Source organism: Pteropus medius, unplaced genomic scaffold (genome assembly GCF_902729225.1).
Source record: "Pteropus medius unplaced genomic scaffold, Ma_sr-lr_union100, whole genome shotgun sequence".
In the NCBI taxonomy this organism is placed as follows: Eukaryota; Metazoa; Chordata; class Mammalia; order Chiroptera; family Pteropodidae; genus Pteropus; species Pteropus medius.
This window is the reverse complement of record NW_024354911.1, coordinates 3,259,444-3,277,569: the sequence shown is the minus strand read 5'-3', so window position 1 is coordinate 3,277,569 and position 18,126 is coordinate 3,259,444. Positions and strand designations below refer to the sequence as shown.

Here is an 18,126-nt window from a genome sequence, read left to right as displayed (position 1 = left end):
ATAGGGCTGCTTACCAGGTAGTCAGAGCCTGAAGTCCTGCAAACAGTTCCTTTCCCCAGGCCTGGGTGGGGCCTCTGTCCCTGCTGGGTGACCCAAGTCTGGCTTGGCCCCAGCCCCAGCCCCTGGGGAGGCATGCAAGCATTTCTCCTTCTCCAGTTTCTTGTTGATGAAGAACAGATGTGCACACATCTGGCTCGGCAACTCCTCAACCTCACCTTACCAGTTCCTCCAACTCTCACGCAGAGCAGGGAGGTGGGGGATGGGGTCAGGGATAGAAGCAAAGAGGGGAGAACTGGGCTCTGAGGCCCTCAGAGGCAAGGTGTCCTTGGCAGCATGTGGTGGCACAGGGAGGCCCAGCTCCCTCTCCAGGGCACCCAGATGAAAGAAAGATAGAAACAGTCTGGAAAAGACAGCTGTGGCCTGAGTCCACAGGGCACACTGGGTTGGGCTGAGGCCGCCTCCCTTCTAGGGCTCGCCAGAGCACTCCTGCTAGAGGGAACAGGACCTCCTCATCTTCACAGAGACCCTGAGGCCGGCCAAAGACAACAGGGGCGGCCTGTTTCCTCAAAGATTCCCCCACCAGGCTTTCTTACTTGGTTCTCTGCCTCCCCCTGCCCCCCAGCATTGCCCAGAGAACCTGACACTTGCTAACACCACATCCCAGATGGTCACCACAGGGACCATTAACCCCTTGAAGGCAGGACTGACTTCTCTCAACCACTCATCCATCACTCTGCATCCTGGCTACAGGCCAGAGTTGCCCATTCCAAGGATGGGGCCCGGGAATCTGTAGTTTAAACTCACCACACAGGTGCTTTTAAGGTGACCACCTGGGCAAGGGCTGGTGGACTCATGTAACCTATAAGGACTCTGAAGCCCAGAGAGGTTGCGAATTGCCAAGGGTCACACTGCAAATGAGTGGCAGAGTCCAGAGTCTTCTCCGTACTCTCTGCTGGCCACAGAGCCAGGGGTTCCACTTACCCCTCGTGCTGGAGCTCCTGGCCACCTTGAGGCTCGTCGATATACCAGCTGCCATAGGAATAGTCGTCTGTGTCCCCTGAGGAGGTCTGGTTCCCGGCTGCCTCGGACATTCTCCGGTCCTTCTCCTTTGACTCTCAGACAAAATGAAAAAAAGCCACTACAGATGTGAAAAGAAGCTTAGAAGAAAAAAAAAAAGAAAGAAAGAAACCCAAACAAAGAAACGTTTCTCTTTAATCCTAAAGGTTACTTTCTTTCTTTTAGCTCTCTGGGAAAAGTGTGTCTGGGAGTGAGGGCCTGGTCTGGCTGGCAAGGGGAAGGGGAGGGGGAAGAGGGGAAGGACTTCTTACGTCCCCACCCGGTGCCGCAGGAGGTAGCTGTCTCCTTAGGTGTCCTTGAGCTCTTGCTGGATCACCTGTCTGTCTAACTGTCTGACCACCAGCAGGCTTTCGCTCAAAGGATCATTTTCAAAGAAAGTTTGTCCAATCTGAGCTGCCCACAGAGGACCCCTCCTTCCTTCCCCCTCCCCAAACCCACTCAGAGAGACCCACAAACACATACTCAAGGAAGGGCCAGGGAGGAAGGAGCTGCAGAGATGAAAGGGTGTGCTGGCTTCGGGGCGGACTCGGCTAGTCTGCTGGACCCTCCCAGCTGGACTCCCAGCCCGTTCAGCCCAATCCCCCTCTTTGTTCAGGCTCCCTGGAGATCACCCCTTTGGGTCTCAGTGGTGGGAACACACTATGGTCCTGTCGGAGCCCCCTCCTTGGGGGAGGAGGCCCCAGCTCCACTGGCACCTGGCCCTGCACTGACTGGCACAAGTACCTGCCTTCAGCACCTGCCCCAAAGCTACCACACCTTTGCCCACTACATCTGCAGGGCCTCATTCTCACTCTAGTCGCTCTGGCATTCTGCAACCCAAGGAGATAGCTGGGGCTGGGCTAGGCAAAGACAGGAAGGGAGCCTATCTATTTCTTCTCCTGGGTTTCCATGAAGGAGGCAACATGTGTCTGGTAAACTTTTTTGTTTCTCCCACTTGATTTCACAAGAAGATAACTCACCCCCACAAGGCACAAATTAGTCCTTTAAGCACGAACCAGACCCATGTGTAGGCAAGGAGAAACCCTCCTGCTTTTTGCTCCTTCCAGGGTATCTGGTGAAGGTAAGGATGAGTAAGGCAGGGCCTTAGTAAGGGCTGGGGTTCCTCTCCATCTTCCTTCCCCTAAGAAGCTGCCCCCCAGCCCATTTCCCTCCCCTTCCTGTTCAAGCCTGGATGGGGAGTAAGGGCATGAGACCAGATGCAGAGGAAGGCAGAGAGCAGTTCTCAAGCCCCCTACCCCTGGGTGGGGATCAGGACTCCTGAACCTTTGAGGGTCCATTCTTCCAGTAACCCATAGTGGGCCTGGGCCATGGCCCTACCTAGCTTAGGCATCCATTCAACAGAGTTTTTAAAAAGATATTCATCTCCTTATTCTTTTAACACCTACTAAGTGCCAGCATTGTTCTGGGCCATGGGATGTGAGCGTGTACAGTTTAGGGGACACAGACAAGTAGGTAAATGACCTGAAGTGTCTGAAGGTCATAAAGGGAAAGCAGAGTGCCCTAACATGTGTACCACGGGAGACAATTTGGTCTGAAAGAATGAGGGGATTCCTGAAGAAAGTAACTTTGAGTGAAGATCTGAGAGCAGGAAAAAATCAGCTGAGCAGAGGGTGGGAGTTAAGAGGAGGAGGAGGAGTGTGGAGAAGCATGATCTCAACAGAGGGAGCAGCATGGGAAAAGGCTCAAAGGGGACAGGGCTTGAAATCTTAAAGTCTTCCCATCCAAATTCCGTAAGCAGGCCCACAAAGCCTTTCAGGAAGAGGGCCTTGGCTCCTCCCGCTTCTTCCCAAATGGCCCCTCTTCCAGGAAGAGGGCTCTGACCATCCCTCCCCAACCCACGGAATTTCAGTGTCTGCTGACTCAGAGCTGAACCTGAACTTTATTTGATGCAGTGCAGGAGCCCATACCGCCTGTCTAATCCCAGGGATTTGGGGTGAATCCTGCCTCCCAGGCCTGGCTGTGAGCTCCGAGGACATAGTTCTGCCTCTTCTCCTCCACCTCCCCGCTTCCCCTGATACACAGTGCTTAGGTCAGAGGGACTTTATACCTGGACTTGGCAAAGCTATGCTCTTTCTGGAGACCATCACTCCTCCATGGGCCTGTCCTGTGCGTGCTACTGTTATGCCCTGGTTTATCCAGTAGGGCTTTCTAGAGCCTGACAGCCCCTTCACTGCTCATAGGCCTCAGACAGGTAGCTTAGGGAGCAACCAACTCCTATTTGATTTTAAATCCGCCTCATGATACCTCTAAAAATTAGAGTCCAGTCTGTGACAGGAAGCTTACTTCCTCTACAAGGCAGAGATGTTCATGGTGGGACATCTGTCTGTCAGAAACTACTTCCTTCCCTGAAGGGAGCCTGAATCTACTCCCCAGCCTGGTTAATTCATTCATTCACTTATTCAACAAATGTCAATTGCAGGCCGACTGTGTGCCAGCCCAGGTTCCACATGCTGAGAATACAGCAGCAAGCAAGAGAGATCAAGTCCTGTACCTCGGGAAACCTGATGTGTGGTGGGGGGAGCGGGGAGACAAAATGCGTCATGAGTGCTGAGAGGGAGAATAAAGTGGGATAAGAAAAGAGATAGACAGACAGGAGTTGGCTTTTTTAGGTCAGGAAAAGCCTTGCTAAGGAGATGTTATCTGAGCAGAGGCCTGAAGGAAGAGAGGAAGGTACCCAACTGGGCACTGAGGAAAGGCATTAGGGCTGCCTGCAGGAGCCTCCAACAGCCTCGGGGGCCCCAGGCAAGATGAGGCACAGTCCCTTCCCCACAACACCCCTCCCTGAGCCAAACCCTGCTCTGCCCCCAAAGGTACTTCCAGCGGGACCACCCCTCCCCCCAGAGATAGTGCAGGGCCCATGATATCCCCACCCTCCTCAGTAGAGTGATGCAGAGGCCACCCTCAGGGAGGCCCTCAGCAGAGGTGAGAAAATGGTGAGCTTCATCCAACTCCTAGGTGTGGGCACAGGGGCCAGGGAGCAGTCTTGTGCCCAGCACCATGGTCAGGGTCAGGACTGGGCTGGGAACAGAAAGGAGAAGGTCCAGGAGGTAACAGCACGGTTTCTACATGGCAGTGGAAAATACTGCTTGGGGAGGCAGCCTACCTGGGTTTGAGCCCTGGGCTGGCCCTGTGACCTTGAGTAAAGTCCCTTCATCTCTCCAGAACTCAGCCCTGCCTCTGACCCAGGAAGGGTGGGTCATCCAGCCTAGAGACTCTTTTATTGTGAACTCTCCTATCCCCCAAGGCCCCCACTCCCCGCCCTCAATGACTTCATGGTCCCAGAATGTGGAGCCAGCATACCAGGTTAAAGCCACAGAGAGCAGCTGTGACTGTCCAGGCATCTCCCATTGCCTTATACCCAGATTCCTGGCCCCTCTTCCCCTATCCACTCTTACAGGGGCGGGAAGACAGGCTAGATTGGAGATCCATGGATACTGGGTGGCCGTGTAGCTCAGGATGGGAGGGGGACCCCACTTCTTGATCCTAAAGTATCTCCTCAGCTTGGAGCTAGAATAGCTTGGAACTTGCATCTGCAAAATGGGAGGGTTAGCTCTGAGGTGTTGGGACTGCAAGCTGGCAAGGAAAAGTAATAAGAGGAGAAAGGGTAATGAGGTTCTCCTAAAGAATTTCTCCCAAGGCCTGGCGGCAGAGTCCAGGACCTGCCCTCTGGAGTTCGCTTTACAAGGGGAGGCACACTTGAAAGAGTAGGAAACCAGCACCTGCCACCAGAAGAGGAGGGGCCAGAGAGTGGAGGTACTTGAGAGACAGACTGCAGAAGCTCAGAGGAGAGGAGTGGGGAGGAGGAGTGAGGAGATGGTTTGGGCAGTCTTGAAGGCTTCCTCCTGGAGGAGGGGTCCTGGAGTAGGGGCTCTAAGATCAGACATGGTCAGCAGTGGTAGCTGGAATGAGTGTAAGTGTCTTCGGAGAGCAGAGAAGGGGAGTCTAAGAGGCAAGGAGGGAGCAGGGCAGGGGGCACGGCTTCCCAGCTGTGGCTTTCGAGAACCCATGCCGATGAGGCTGATGCCATATCCAAGGAGCACCCAAGCCAGCGGGGCTCTCTCTGCTGGGTGCAGATTAGGGTAGCTTAGCCCTGCTCACTGTGGGAGGAGGCTAGCAAAAAGCATCCGGGCTCTGAGCAGACAAAGGCAGTCTGCCCTGCCCCTCTGGCTGGAACTGGCCCAAGAAGTCCTTGGGACTGGGCTTCCTTCCTCCCCCTGTTTTTCTTCAAGTTGATTAAATCTGGGGAATTTTTGCATCCAGAAACAGAGGCCCATGTGCGTGTGTACCTTCCTTGGCCTGTAGTTACCAGAATCCTCAAAGGGCAAAGTGTTACACTTAAAAGGAGTGGACCAGAATGAATGCCTAAGGTCAGCAGCAGACCCGGGACTCAGAAACACCCCCAAGTATGCCCAGGACCCCCAAAGCATCTCAAGAATCTCAGCAATAGCCCCAGAATTTTAATAACACAACAAGAACCCCAGAACCTCAATATCACCTCAATATCACCCTCATGAATCCCCAGAACTTCATGAACACACCAGGACATCTAAAATACCTCAGGACCTCAGGACCTCAGCCACATTTCAAGGACCCTCAAACTCTGGCAAATCAGGCAAGAAATCTCATTGAAACCATGGTGAGCAGTTACAGAAACCCAGAGACCCCCATTGCTCACCATCCTCCCATCCCAGCCCTTGGCTCTCTAAGTCCAACTGCTCCCTTCAAAAGTTTTACACCACCCAAACCTCAGTAAAGCCTCAGAGCCTCAGAAACACCTCGAATGCCATCAGCACAACAAAGAATCACCAAGGGGGGCTCTGGTCCAGGAGTTGGGGGGATAGCCCATGTGCCTGCTTGTGCAGCCTGTCCCCCCTGTGAACCCATGGATAAAAGGGTTCCACCCCATGCAGGCCAGAGAGCTAGGAGGTTGTACCCGTCTACACAGTACACTCACACACCTATGGAAATGCCCCTGGTAGACATATGTGCCTAACCCTGGCTCCAGACCCAGCCTGAACCCACTCGGTGCCTGGAATGCAGTGTTGCTGGCTGCAAAGGTCATGAGGGGAGAGTGTGGACAGCTCTGTACCCCTTACCTCCCTTGCTATGTAGGAGTATCAGAAGCATCATGTGACATGCCATTTCTAGAACTCTCCTGCTCCCTCACCAACAGCATCATCAGAAAATAAGGGACTTAGGCCAGACCGCTCTGGTATGAGTGTGGATACTGGTGAGGAGGAGGAGGGTAGCTGCCTGTTCCCAGAAAGCAGGCTGTTCTTCCCCTCCCAGAGGACTAGGCTAGAACTGACTCAGAGGAGGGAAGGCAGGGAGACAGATTTCAGCTCAAGACAAAGATAGTTTTCCTACTTCACAGAGTAGTGAGCCCCCCATAGAGCGGGGAGGCAATCACGAAGAGACTGGTATCAGGATGCTACAGAAGTTTTCCTGTCTGCAGAGGAGGACTAGCCCGAAGGCCATGACAATTCCCTCAGCTATAAGAGCCCTGGATTCTCCCTTCCCAGCACGTCCTCCCTGGGGTGGTGCCACCACAGTCTGGCCTTGACACGCAGGCTTTGTGCTGCCCTCCTTCCTCACTGAGGACACTGACTGCTGGGCAGATCCCCTGAGTGCTCTCTCCTTGTTCCCATAGGACAGGACTCTCCATCAATCTCTTGCTCACAAGCAGATCCTATTCAGACATGACTCTTCTTGCCTTTTGGAGCTCACGCTAGCTCCCCAGTATCCACCAGTATAGCCATCTCCCGGTCTCCAACCTCATCTGTCGGAATTGCTCAGCCCTACCATTCCTGCCCGCTTCCTGCCTCCAAGCCTTCGTTGGTGCTCTGTTCCCCGCAGCATGCCATCTCCCTGCTCCCCCCACCTGTTTCAGTCCTACCTGGCCCACCTCCACCAGGCGTTCTCTTGGCCTCTGCCTTCTGTATCTCTTCCTCTCCTTATTGATCACCCTGGGAAGTCCTGTCCCTCCAGGCAGACAGGGTGCTCCCCAACAACTAGAGCCTCCTCCTCTGAGCGCCAGCACAGGCTCTGGCTGGGATCCCAGAGGGCTGGCTGGTTGTGCAGTTTCAGCACTTGGCCCTGAGCAACGTCCTCAGCACCTGCTTTCAAAGGTGTTTGATCTCCTCCCAGAAAGGCAGCTCCTTCCTTCCCACCAGCTCAGGCCAGGCCCCTCCTCCAGCCCCCAGGCCTCCTGCCTGTGATTCAGAATCAGAGAAGCCCACCCCACCCCCACTTCTCCAGCTCAGGCCTACAGCAGGGCTGGGGCCCCACACCACACACAGGACAGCTTGTCTCCGGAGGAGCGTCTCCACCCCTCAAACCATTTGCCCGAAACTTGATCTCCTTGGCCTTCAGAGTCACCTCGGTGGAGAAGCCTGCTCAAGGCTTTGATGGTTGAGTTCCCCAGCTGTGGCCCTGGATGGGCTCCGGAACCCCCTACCTACCCTCATTTGTCACCATCCATCACTGGGGGCGGGGCAGATTGCCTGATGAATTGCACCAAGCTGGAGGGGAATCACCAGCTAAGCTTTTAATAACTTGATCAGCATTCCTGCTGCTGCCCAGCTGGGCTGAGGGCCCTTGATCAGGAGAAAGGGGAAATGTGTCACATTTTCTTGGGGCTTTGGGGCTCATATTTCAGGTATGATCCATTCCGAGGGGAGAGCCAAAAGGCCCACTCAGAGAGATTTCTCCTCAACTCATAGCCCAGTCTTTCCCTAGAAGAAGGCTGGGGTTCTGGGGCAGTCATGTATCCCAAGTACACTCCCGCAGCCCCCGAGGCTGCAGAGACAGACCCCTGATCCCCGTCGCTGAGCAGGGGGTGGGCTTAGGCACACTATGCTCTCCCATCCCCTTCCTAGAAGGGTATAAACAGGACTAAGGAAAGGAAAAGTGCTCAGAAGATGCTAAAATGTGATGCTGGGGCACGCAGGAAGGGGTGAGAAGGGATAAAAGTGTGGCCCTAAATTCCCAGGATGACTCTTGGGGAAGGGTCTTCTTCCTCCTCTCAGGAGAAAGGGAGTATAGTCAATAAAAGGATGGGGCAGCCCAAGGAGCACAGACTTTAGGATGTGAGGCTTCAACAATGGTGAAGCCTCCAAAATAGTGGGCACAGAAGCAAGGATAATGTCAGGGCTATGCCTACTCAGTGGAAGAGAAGGGGAGAGGGACTAGCCCAAGCCACATTGGAAGGGGTCCCCTGGCTCTGACCTGACCAACTGTCTTCCCTATGGAGAAGGGTTTTAGACAGAAAGGGCTCAACGCACCACACAAAGAGAATTAAACTTTGGTCCATTTTTAGGAATCTATCCTCAAGGAACACTTGCATTTATATATGCAGAGAAGACACCCATTGTTGTTTGTAACCAAGTCCAATACCCATCAGTAAGCTCTGATACATCGGTATGGTAAGGTACCACTCAGCTGTCCAAAGGAGGTACTTCCTTGTGGACTGGCATGGTAGAGCCCCCAAGACATAGTGCCAAGCAGCAATAACCAATAATGCAAGTTGCTGTATAATGTGCAAATTATTTTGAAATGTATATTTATGTAAATGTATATTTAAAATCTATCTAGTAAGCAAAAGGAAAACATCATGAGGCTGTGTTGAAGCCTGCTGTGAATAAGGAGCTGTGAAGTCATTACTGAGCTGTGTGAAATGGATTCTGTCCACAGCCTAGTATTGTACATTCCCTAGCCTCCTCCGAAGCTAGATGCAGCCCTGAGACTAAGTATTGGCCGATGAGATAGAAAATAAAGTATTTAGCCTAACTTCCAAAGAGAGGTGTTCTTTAAAAGAGAGATGTTTTCTTTACTCTTTTCTTCCTTCCAGTTAGTTGAAATACAGTTGCAATGGCTGGATCTCAAGCAGCTATCTTAGACAATGAGGTAGAGATTATTAGTTAAATAGGATAGAGCAGTTAAGTTAGCTACAAAGACAGAGCCTGCTAAGGCCAGATCTGAGGGCTGGAGGAGACCTCAGAGACCCCTGCTCTACTCACCTTCACCTCCAGAAGAAACAGAAGCCCAGAGAAGCCACGTGATATACCAGGGACAATAACTAAGCTAAGAGACGTTTTGTCAGAGATCCCCACCACCATCACCACCTACGTGGCTGTTCCTCCACTTTGCCACCTACATGGCTGTTCTTCCAGAAACCTCCCTTCCCAGATCTTGGATGCTGCTCCATTCTGTGGCTTGGGGCCAGTCCCTGGGGCTGGGCAAAGGCCCCCAGAGTTGATTAAACAGCAGGCCCGAGACACACCTCTCAGCAATCTGTCTAATGAGAATACAGCAAAACCTCTGCCCACTCAAGGATCCGTCTGTCAGCATCTCCTATTTCACTTCTTTTTCTCTTTCTTTCTCTCTCTCTGTCCTTCTGTCTGCCTGTCTGTCCCAGTCTATCAGTCTATCTTTCCATTCCTATTATTGTCTCTCTCTCCCACTCTCTCTCTCTGTCTGACTCAGCCTGCCTGTCTCCTATGTTACTGTCTCTCTTTCTCTGTGTCTCTGCCTCGTTCTCTGTCAATCTCTACGTGTCTTTCTCTCTTCTCTCTTTCCCTTTCTCTTCCTCTCTCTGTCTTTCCCTTTCTCCCACTGTTCTGTCTCTCCGTCTCCTTCTCTCTGAGCCTGGCTGTGAAGTTGGTTTCTCCTCCTAAAGGTTTTGGGCAGTGCCTTTTCTTGGGCTGTTATGTGCTGACTTTGTGCTGCCCCTGCCAGTTCCTGCCCCCCTCCCCCCATATCTGCTCTGTCCGTCTCCAATGCTGTAGGAGAATGGGCACTGGTCTCAGAACCCTCAGATTCTGCAGGGCCCCCAAGCAGGGGTTTGAGTCCTTGGAGCCAGTGGAGCAGCTGGGCAACTGAGCACATTTCTGAAAGGCAAAGTCAGTGCTGCTAATGCTGCCAGAGAGGCTGGCACCCTCTCACTCCTGCCACCCCAGGAACTTTATCCCTTCCGAGCCAAGGCTGGCAGAGCAGGGCTGCCACGGTGATTCCAGAGATCATGGGTGCAGCCCAGCTGCTGCTTGGCTGAAGGCCAGAGTCAGAGGGCTTCAAGGTTGTCCCAAGACTCTAATGACAGTGCTCTGTGCTGGAGCCTGGAGCAGGAAGTCATGTGGGGTTGGAAGCATGGGCACTGGATCAGAGTTACCACTCAAAGGGGAGAGTTTCAAGGTAACCACCACAATCAGTGTAGGGAAGAGACTAGGCTTCTATTTTTTCCTTTACCACTTACTAGCTGAATGACCACAAACAAGGCCCATTCCTGCTCTGGGCCTCAGTTTTCCCACCTGCGCAATGGGGAGAAGCTGGCCGCCTTGCTCCACTTTGCCAGTCGGGTCTGTGATTCTATCACCCCTTGAGCCTCTGGCCCTGTGGACTTGGAGGGCATGGGATGTGGGCCTGGGACAGTCCCACTGTGTGGGCGGGAAGGCTGCTGGAGGGCACTGGTTACTGAAGTCCCACCGTGGAGCAGCAGTGATCATATGATATACTAGCCTGGGATTAGGAGGCCTGAGGTGCAGGTCCAGACTTTCACTCATCTACTTGGTTTCTCTGTGCCTCTCTTTTACCATCTGTAGAAGCGAGTAATAGCCCCAGCCCCCAGACCCTTGAAGGGTCCAGTGAACTCACACATGTTCCTTCAGGGAGGATTCAGCTCTGAGCAGAGGCCAGGAATGGGAGCAGTTGGAGGTGGGTCCTTCAAACAAGGGTCTGAAGGCACATAAGAGCCATGGGAGGAGGTGTCGTGGGGGAGGCTGAAAGGAGCTATTGTGGGAAGCAGGAAGAGAACCCTCTGGGGTGGGCTAATTGCAGGCCCAGGCTCTTCCAGACAAAGCCAGCAGCCTCTGAGTAAGCCATTCTTCCAGGAAGAAAGAAGACTGGAGGGCCCCATTAAGGCCTTTCATGCTGGGGCTGCGGAAGGAAGGAGGCTTGGAAGTCAGCGCTGTTGCCTCTTCTGCTCACCTCACTCCCTGCCCCACCCCCTCTTGACTTCTGTGGAAGTCAGGCCTCTGCCTGGAGTTTAAACCTTTTGAAAACCACAGGAAGCTGAATCAGGGAAGCAGCTGGGAGTGAAGTGAATCCTGGGAAAGGAGTAGGGATCTGGTCTTACTCTGCTATCCTGGGCTCAGTTTCTCCATCTGTAAAATGGGAGTGCTATCCACCTCTGACCTGCTAAAATTCACTGAGGTTTACAGACATGCTCCATGGAACTGAGGCCAGGCGAGGAGAAGCTTGAGCTTTATGAACCACTGTCTCTTTCCTGACACTTACCCCCAACACTGCTGCCCACACTCCTGGGCACCAGGATGCATCTCTGAATCCAAGTGTGAGTCAAAACCCCAAATGGTCTTTACTTCTCACAGATGAAATCCAAATGAAACAGCCAAAAGAACCATTTCTTATTCTTTCTGCACAAGCAGAAGTAGGGTCGGTTTTGTCCATTAATTCATTTATCCTTCCATTCATTCATTCATTCATTCATTCATTTGTTCATTTATTCATTCATTCTGTAATGCTTTAATGGTCCCTTAGGCACCTACCCCTTGCCCAGTCCTGTCCTGGGCAAACAACATGATCCCTGAAGGATGTTCAGTTGAGTGTAGGAAAGTTATCATTTGAGACAGGAGAGGATGGTGCAGAGTGTTGCAGAGGAAAAAGTCACTAACCCAGTTCCAGAGAAGGAGGTTTTTAACCGGTCTGAAGGATGAATAGGGTGACAGGTAGTACTGCAGTTTGAGCAGAGGAATCAGCACAAGCAAAGGCAGGGAGGGGAGACAGGGCAAGTCTGGTGTGTGGCGAAAGTGAGCCTTCCCCAGGACATTATGCTGACTGAACTCAGCCAATCACAAAGGGACAAATACTATGTGATTCCACTTACATGATGTCTAAAGTAGTCACAGTCATAGACTCAGAAAATAGAATATTGGTTGCCAGTAGCTGGGGGGAAGGAAAGTGGGGAGGTGTTGTTTAATGGGTGTAGAGTTTCAGTTTTACAAAATCAAAAGTGTTCTGGAGCTTGGTTGTACAGCAATGTAAATATACTGAACATTACTGAACTGCACACTCGAAAATGGTTAAATGTTAAATTTTATGTTGTGCATTTTCCCAGTCTTTTTTTTTAAAGTACCCATATACACACACCAGAAAAAATGAGCTTGCCACAGGGATTGAGTGGGAGAGGGCAGGCCGGGAGTGGGAAGGATGGGGTGTTAGATGTGGAGGGCCCTCAAACCATGCTAAGACCAACACAGTCAGAAAGAAGGAAAGAAGAAAGTAAGGGAGAAAGAGGGAAGTGTTGAGGGAAGAATGGTTGCATGTACAGGGCCTGTTTGTCTCCATGCCCCTCCCCAACTAGAAAATAAGCTTCAGGAGGGCAGGAATCTTTGTTTGGTTCACTGCTGTGTTCCAAATGCCTAAAATAGTGCCTGGCAACAGTAGATGCTCAGTAAATATTTACTGAATTAACAAATGCTAAAAGGCAGGGGTTAGTGGCAGTCTTTATTCCCTGGGACAGGCCTAACTTCCTGGCTTGTTACCTGGTTTCTCCTCAAACAGAGAGGGATGGGGTGTGGCCCTGAGTGCCCAGCATGGAGGCTTTCGAATGGGGCCCAGGCTGAGGCTGTGGGGTAGGAGGAGGCAGCGCTCAGTTCAAGGGCCAGTCCCTGACATGGCCATGGCTTTCAGGGGGTCCGAACCCTGGGTCCCTGCATCCATGCCCAGCCAGGGGCCAAAGGCCGAGGATAAGACACTGGACCTGGCGTTTGAGGTCTTGAGTGTTGGGTTTAACAATGAGGATAGATATACCCTGTAGCTGTCAGCTCGTAACCCTCAGCAGGCCAGCTCTAGGGCTGGGGTGCAATTGCAGGGAGCCCCCGCTGCTGCTCTGCTGTCTCTGAAGTCATTGAGCAGCAGCATCCTGGCTAGAGCCTCACCCACACGAGGAACAAGTTTGTCTTTACTTTGCCCAAAGGTACAAAGTAAGGGTGGGGATTGGGAGAAAGAAAGACCCTTCAACTCCTGCCCCAGGCCCTGTTAGGGACCCCGGATAGCCTCAGGGGAACTAGGAGGGACAGGGTCAATCCGGAAGCTCTGCCTGTGTGATCTGAGGCAAATGCTAGCCCTCTGTAAACTCCTGCCTCCTTCAGTGTGACATGGGGACCTTAATGCTGGTCGCACAGTGTCAGGTGAGGAGGAATTGAAAGGACTGGTGAAAAATGGCTTTGTGAATTTACAAGGGCTGAGCACACAGCAGGTTTGTGGCCAGTACTGGCAGTGGACGGCTCACTGAGTAACATTAGAGCCAGCACCCTGAATGCCCCGCCATGAACACCATTGGACTGTGGGTATGGGGGGTGGACAGAGAGGTAGAGACCAGGGCATTGCTTTCAGGAAGTTTCCAGATCAGGTGGAAAGGCAGGAATCCCAAAGAAAATAGTTAAGTAATCTGGAAGGAGCAGAAGATCCATGCCTAGATTGTGAGTCCATCCAGACAGGTTTCCTGGAGTAGAAGGGATGTGAAGGAATGAGAAAACCAGGTTCCAGGCCTTTAAGTGGCCAGAAATCAGAGGCAGGTTGAATTCTTCCCTCGGGGTGGTTGTAGGACCCAGAACTATCTCATAGGCTAGGAGCCCTCTCCTTGCCACCCCACCCTGTGGGCCATCATTAAAAGGATGGGCCATGGGCAGGTCCTAAGAAGGGGCCACCCAGCGGAAATCTTAGCTAAGCCTGGCTTCAATTCAAAGGCTGGGAACTCAAGTTTCCTGACACCCCTGCTTGTCTTCCTCATCCCTTGGGGGAGGCAGGGAGACCCCAGAGGTATCTCTGAGTCCCATGTTCCCCACCCAGGTTTCTGCAAGAACGATGGGCAACACAACACACAACTGCAGGTGGAGGCACTGAGGTTGGAGGGGCCTTAGGCCAGGAGGCCCTGTAGGTGGGCGAGGCCATCTTTTCTAGCTGCCCGCACCCAGACCAGCCCCTCGTGAACCTCTCAGTGCAGGAGCATGAGGACCTGTACTGCTACTGTGCAGCCTGGCTCTGCTCCAGGCCAGAGTGGACCCCACGGCCACCACTGTGGGGGCTTGGCCTAGAGTGTGGCTTTCCATGTGTACTGGGCCTATCAGCATCCGTAGTCAAACTGCCCTCTAGGGGCCAGCCAGCCAGAACCTATGTCACCAAGTCCAGAGCCCCAGCTGCCCAGGCTGCTTGTGGGTATTCCCTGGGTCCCAGCTCAGGTTCTGGCATTACTGACTCCCCATTTAGGAGACCCAGCATCTCTGATAAGCCTGACTGTCCCGAATCCCTTGCTGAGCAGAGCAGCAGAACTTTCTCAGGTTGCCTTATTCGGTTCTGGAGAACCTGCTGTCTGAGGATGGAGACAGGGAGTCCCAGCTGGAAAGGGGAGACAGAAAATGGAGCGAAGGCTACATAGAGCAGGGACACGGCTGGCTGTTGTTTCTTTTGCCCAGTAAGTGAGTAACCTCCAAAACCCTTCAGTCCCCAACTCAATCTCATACATTCCTACTAGGTTTTGAGGGAGGCTCCAAGTGACCCCAAGACAGAAGTCTTTGTGCATCTGCCCTCAAGTCCATCCAGCTCCCACAACCATGAGAGACTGGGCCCTGAACCCAAACCCTGACGGCCTCAGGCCCAGGTGAGGGAGTCTAGTTTTTGTCCAAGCTATAGAAGGGTTCTCCACGGTAGCTAGTTCTGCAACCAGGCATGTGTCTGGTAGTCCTCACAGCCAGTACAAGTGGGAGCTAGTAGGGAGCTAGTAGCAGCCCATTTTAGAGGTGGAGAAACTGAGAATCACCCCCAAGGATGCTTGATTCCATTTAATGCCAACATTTCCTCGGGAGCTTAGTGCATCAGAGTGCATGGAATCCAAAGCTAGTTCAGTCTCTGGGCTCAGGTGCCACCTGGCTTGAAGACAGCCAGACACAATGTGGGCATTGGATGGTCCTCCAAGGTATGTGCTAGGAGAGCTCTTGTGAGGAATGTGCATGTCTGATTTTGGAGCCTAAGAAAGGCTTCTCAGAAGAGATGTCATTTGAGATGAATCTTCCATTCATTTGTTCATTCATTCATTTATCCATTCATTCACCCATCAAATTTTTGTTAAGTGCCAACTCTGTCAGATCCCATTTAGGGATGGCTTTGGGGAGGTTATTCTAGGAGAAGGGACCAGAATAAGCTGATTGAGAAGAAGAAAAGGGCTTCGCTGGCAGCAGGAAAAAGAGCTGAGTTTGACAAAAGTTTACAGCCAAAGATGGGTGGCTCTCCTGCTGTGCCAGTCTCCCAGCAGTGCATTGGTCTGGGCTGAAGTGGAGCCCGGGGTGCTGAGCTGAATCAGGCTGGGAGGGGGAGGATAGGTGGGAGAAAGTGGAGAGAATTGGGGTACGGCGGCAAAAGAGTGAGGTGGATGTTCACTTGAGGAGGCAATGAGGGGCCACCAGAAGGGTCTATACAGGAGAAAGACAAGATCTGAGCTGTAGTTTAGACAGAGTGATTTGGAAGCATGTGCCAGAAGAACTGGAAGGATAGACCAGAGATGCAGGGACCGGCTTCTCTTGTATAGGTCTCAGCCTGCTACGTGGACCACTTTGGCCTCTGTTCATTCATTCATTCTTATATCAACAAATAGTTTTGACAACCTACTATATGTTCTGCTCTCTGCTGGGTGCTGAGGATACAGCGGTGAGCTGGTGACTGAGCTGGATGATACCTGGGTTCCTACCTGCCTTCTTTTCCTTCAGATTGCAAGCTCCCTGACTTCAGGGCCTGGGCCTTGGCCTTCGGTCCTAGAATTTGTAACAGGACTAGGTAGACAAAAGGTTCAGAGCTCAGGGAGAAGCAGTCCCCTGCTCTCCAGGTCCCAGCACGGCCTGGCTACCCTGAGCCAGGGACCACGTGGACAGTGCATTGCAAGCTGCAGCTCTGAATACATGTAACACATGTGAGGGAGGGGTGGGACTGCTGTGGGGAAGGGGACTGTGAGATGGCTGAGCCATCTTAGGCAGCTCTAATTTCTGTTATTTAATGCCATCAGCTCCCTGCCATTCTCCCTTTTAAAGTGTCAGATGTCTGCTTCTAGCAAGACAAGAAAATGGCTTTAAGGAAAAGGAAAATCACTTCCCTCCTGGGGGCGGGGGGCAGTCAGCAATCACAACCCTGACAACAGGGCCAGGCAGCTGGTGGGGGACAGACAATGGAAAGGGGTCCTTCAGAGAAGAGAGGAACTGCTTCTTTCAGCTCAGGCAGACTCATCCAACTGTTCTGCCTGAGGAAGGCAGGCACCTTTCTGGGGCTGCGACTTGGAGACTCAAAGACACAGCTGGAAGGACAGCAGCGAGACCAAGAACCTGGCTTTTCTGTGAGAGGTAGGGCTGCAGGCTGTCCTTCAGGCCTGTGGCCAGCTCCCTGGGCAAGTGGATGTGGCCTAGAACCACAGAGATCCTTGAAACTATCCTCCCTCCCTTCTTTGTAGATGGGAAAATGAAGCCCAGGAGGAAAGGACTTAACCCAGACCTTTTTAGTTCTCAATTGAAGAGGAGAAAGGGAGCTGAAAAGGGGTGGGGGTTGGGGGTGTGAGAAGAAAATGTAGTAAGCAGAAAGGATGGAGAGAAGAGGAGGGAATTGCATTCTTGAGCAGAGCCCGACTTCAGCCATATTCAGTTCAAAGCCAAGAATGGATTTTGGGGTTCCAGGTGCAAATGGATAGGCTCAAGATCACCTCCTCCAGGAAGCCTTCCCTGTACTGATTTTTGTCTCTTCCAAACTATCCTGTCTTGTCTATATTAGGCATTTCAACCATTGAATCTATTCAGTTTAGAACATTATGGTAAGCTTACAAGTTGTTCTTCAACTTGTGTGTCATTTTTTTAAACCAGAACTGCTGATGGTCATGGGATGAGGGATGGGGTTAAGGGTGGAGCAGGGGGGCAGAGGGCAGGGGGATCAGGAATGCAATGATCCAGAATAAGTAGGGAGCAAGAGGCAGGGCTCAGTGTGAGCTCCAGTGACTGGCTTTGAATTTGAATCACTTCACTTCTTAGCCATGGCCCACAGGTCACTTAGCCCTAAATGGCCACACTAATGCTGGTCACAGCTTTCGCTGAATTCTGGAGACTGCACTAGACAAGCGATTCCCCTGAGCTAACATTATATAGGCAGTGAATACCTTCCCTTCTCCAGTCCCCAAGTTTCTTCCCCTGTATGTGTGTGTGTGTTGGAGGGTGGAGAGGGTGGTGAAAGTCATATCCCTCGTGAATATTTCTAGCATGTACACTCACGGACTCCAGGATAAAATCACTCCCTCATCCCCAGACCCACAGATGGGGACTGGGGCATGCAGACAGAGCTGCAGAGGGAAGCTTACCCAACAGGAGGGAACCAGCTCCAGGTTTCCTGCCAGCTGCACAGGGTGCTCAGGGGCTTCCTTTCCCAGCAGAGCTCCATGGGGACTCATCTTGTCCCTGGCGCTGCCTCATTCACCTCTTGGCAGGTTTGAGACCACATGGCTACCCCACCCCAGCACACCTGAGGCCCTCCTTCCCTGGGTAGGAGGGAGTTTATCTGACCAGAATGAGGGTCATCTGTCCAGAGCTAGGCAGAGTAGGTCCCTGAGGGTAAGGGAAGCAGCAAGGTGCTGGTCAAAGTCTGGCAGCCTGGCCAGCTGGGTGACTCCCACTCAACTCTTTGAAGAGCAAATGAGGCCTCCTGGGGAATTGGGGGGCAGGGGTAGGCCATAACAGCCTTGGGCCTGGAGCTGTAAGGCCTCAGCGGCCACATCCCTCCCAGCACCTAACTCACCTCTCTAAGAGATCTTGAAGGTTTAAGGACAACCTCCCACAGGCAGAGCTGTTTCAGAGGGAAACTTTGGGCTGGAAATTCCCCGTGATGAAATTTCTGAAAACATGAACTTAAAAATTCCTCGCCTGTAGGTCTGGGAGCCATCCTGGGGGTTCCTTCACCCTAGGCCCTGGAGCTTCCTCCCATACAGAGAGGAGCGGGAGAGGGAGAAAGAGGAGG

The 18,126-nt window shown here is 52.4% G+C and overlaps 1 protein-coding gene across 20 annotated transcripts in view; it reads right to left on the bottom strand.

Annotated features, from left to right (window-relative positions):
* STRA6 (signaling receptor and transporter of retinol STRA6) overlaps window positions 1–17,857 on the bottom strand; it is a 38,990-nt gene extending 21,133 nt beyond the window's left edge. Inside the window, exons 1-3 of one of the 20 annotated variants that reach the window (XM_039856657.1) lie at window positions 6,974–7,249; window positions 2,037–2,128; window positions 982–1,157 (exon numbers count right to left, since the gene is read on the bottom strand). In XM_039856657.1, coding sequence (XP_039712591.1) covers window positions 982–1,091 — 110 coding nt within the window. In that variant the 5' untranslated portion in view covers window positions 1,092–1,157; window positions 2,037–2,128; window positions 6,974–7,249. Of the gene's footprint in view, window positions 1–14; window positions 896–981; window positions 1,158–2,036; window positions 2,129–2,394; window positions 3,453–4,180; window positions 4,304–6,973; window positions 7,250–17,473 lie in introns of those variants that run through there. The other 19 variants (XM_039856656.1, XM_039856650.1, XM_039856663.1 and 16 more) reach the window with 19 other exon arrangements.
* Window positions 17,858–18,126: the final 269 nt, after the last annotated feature.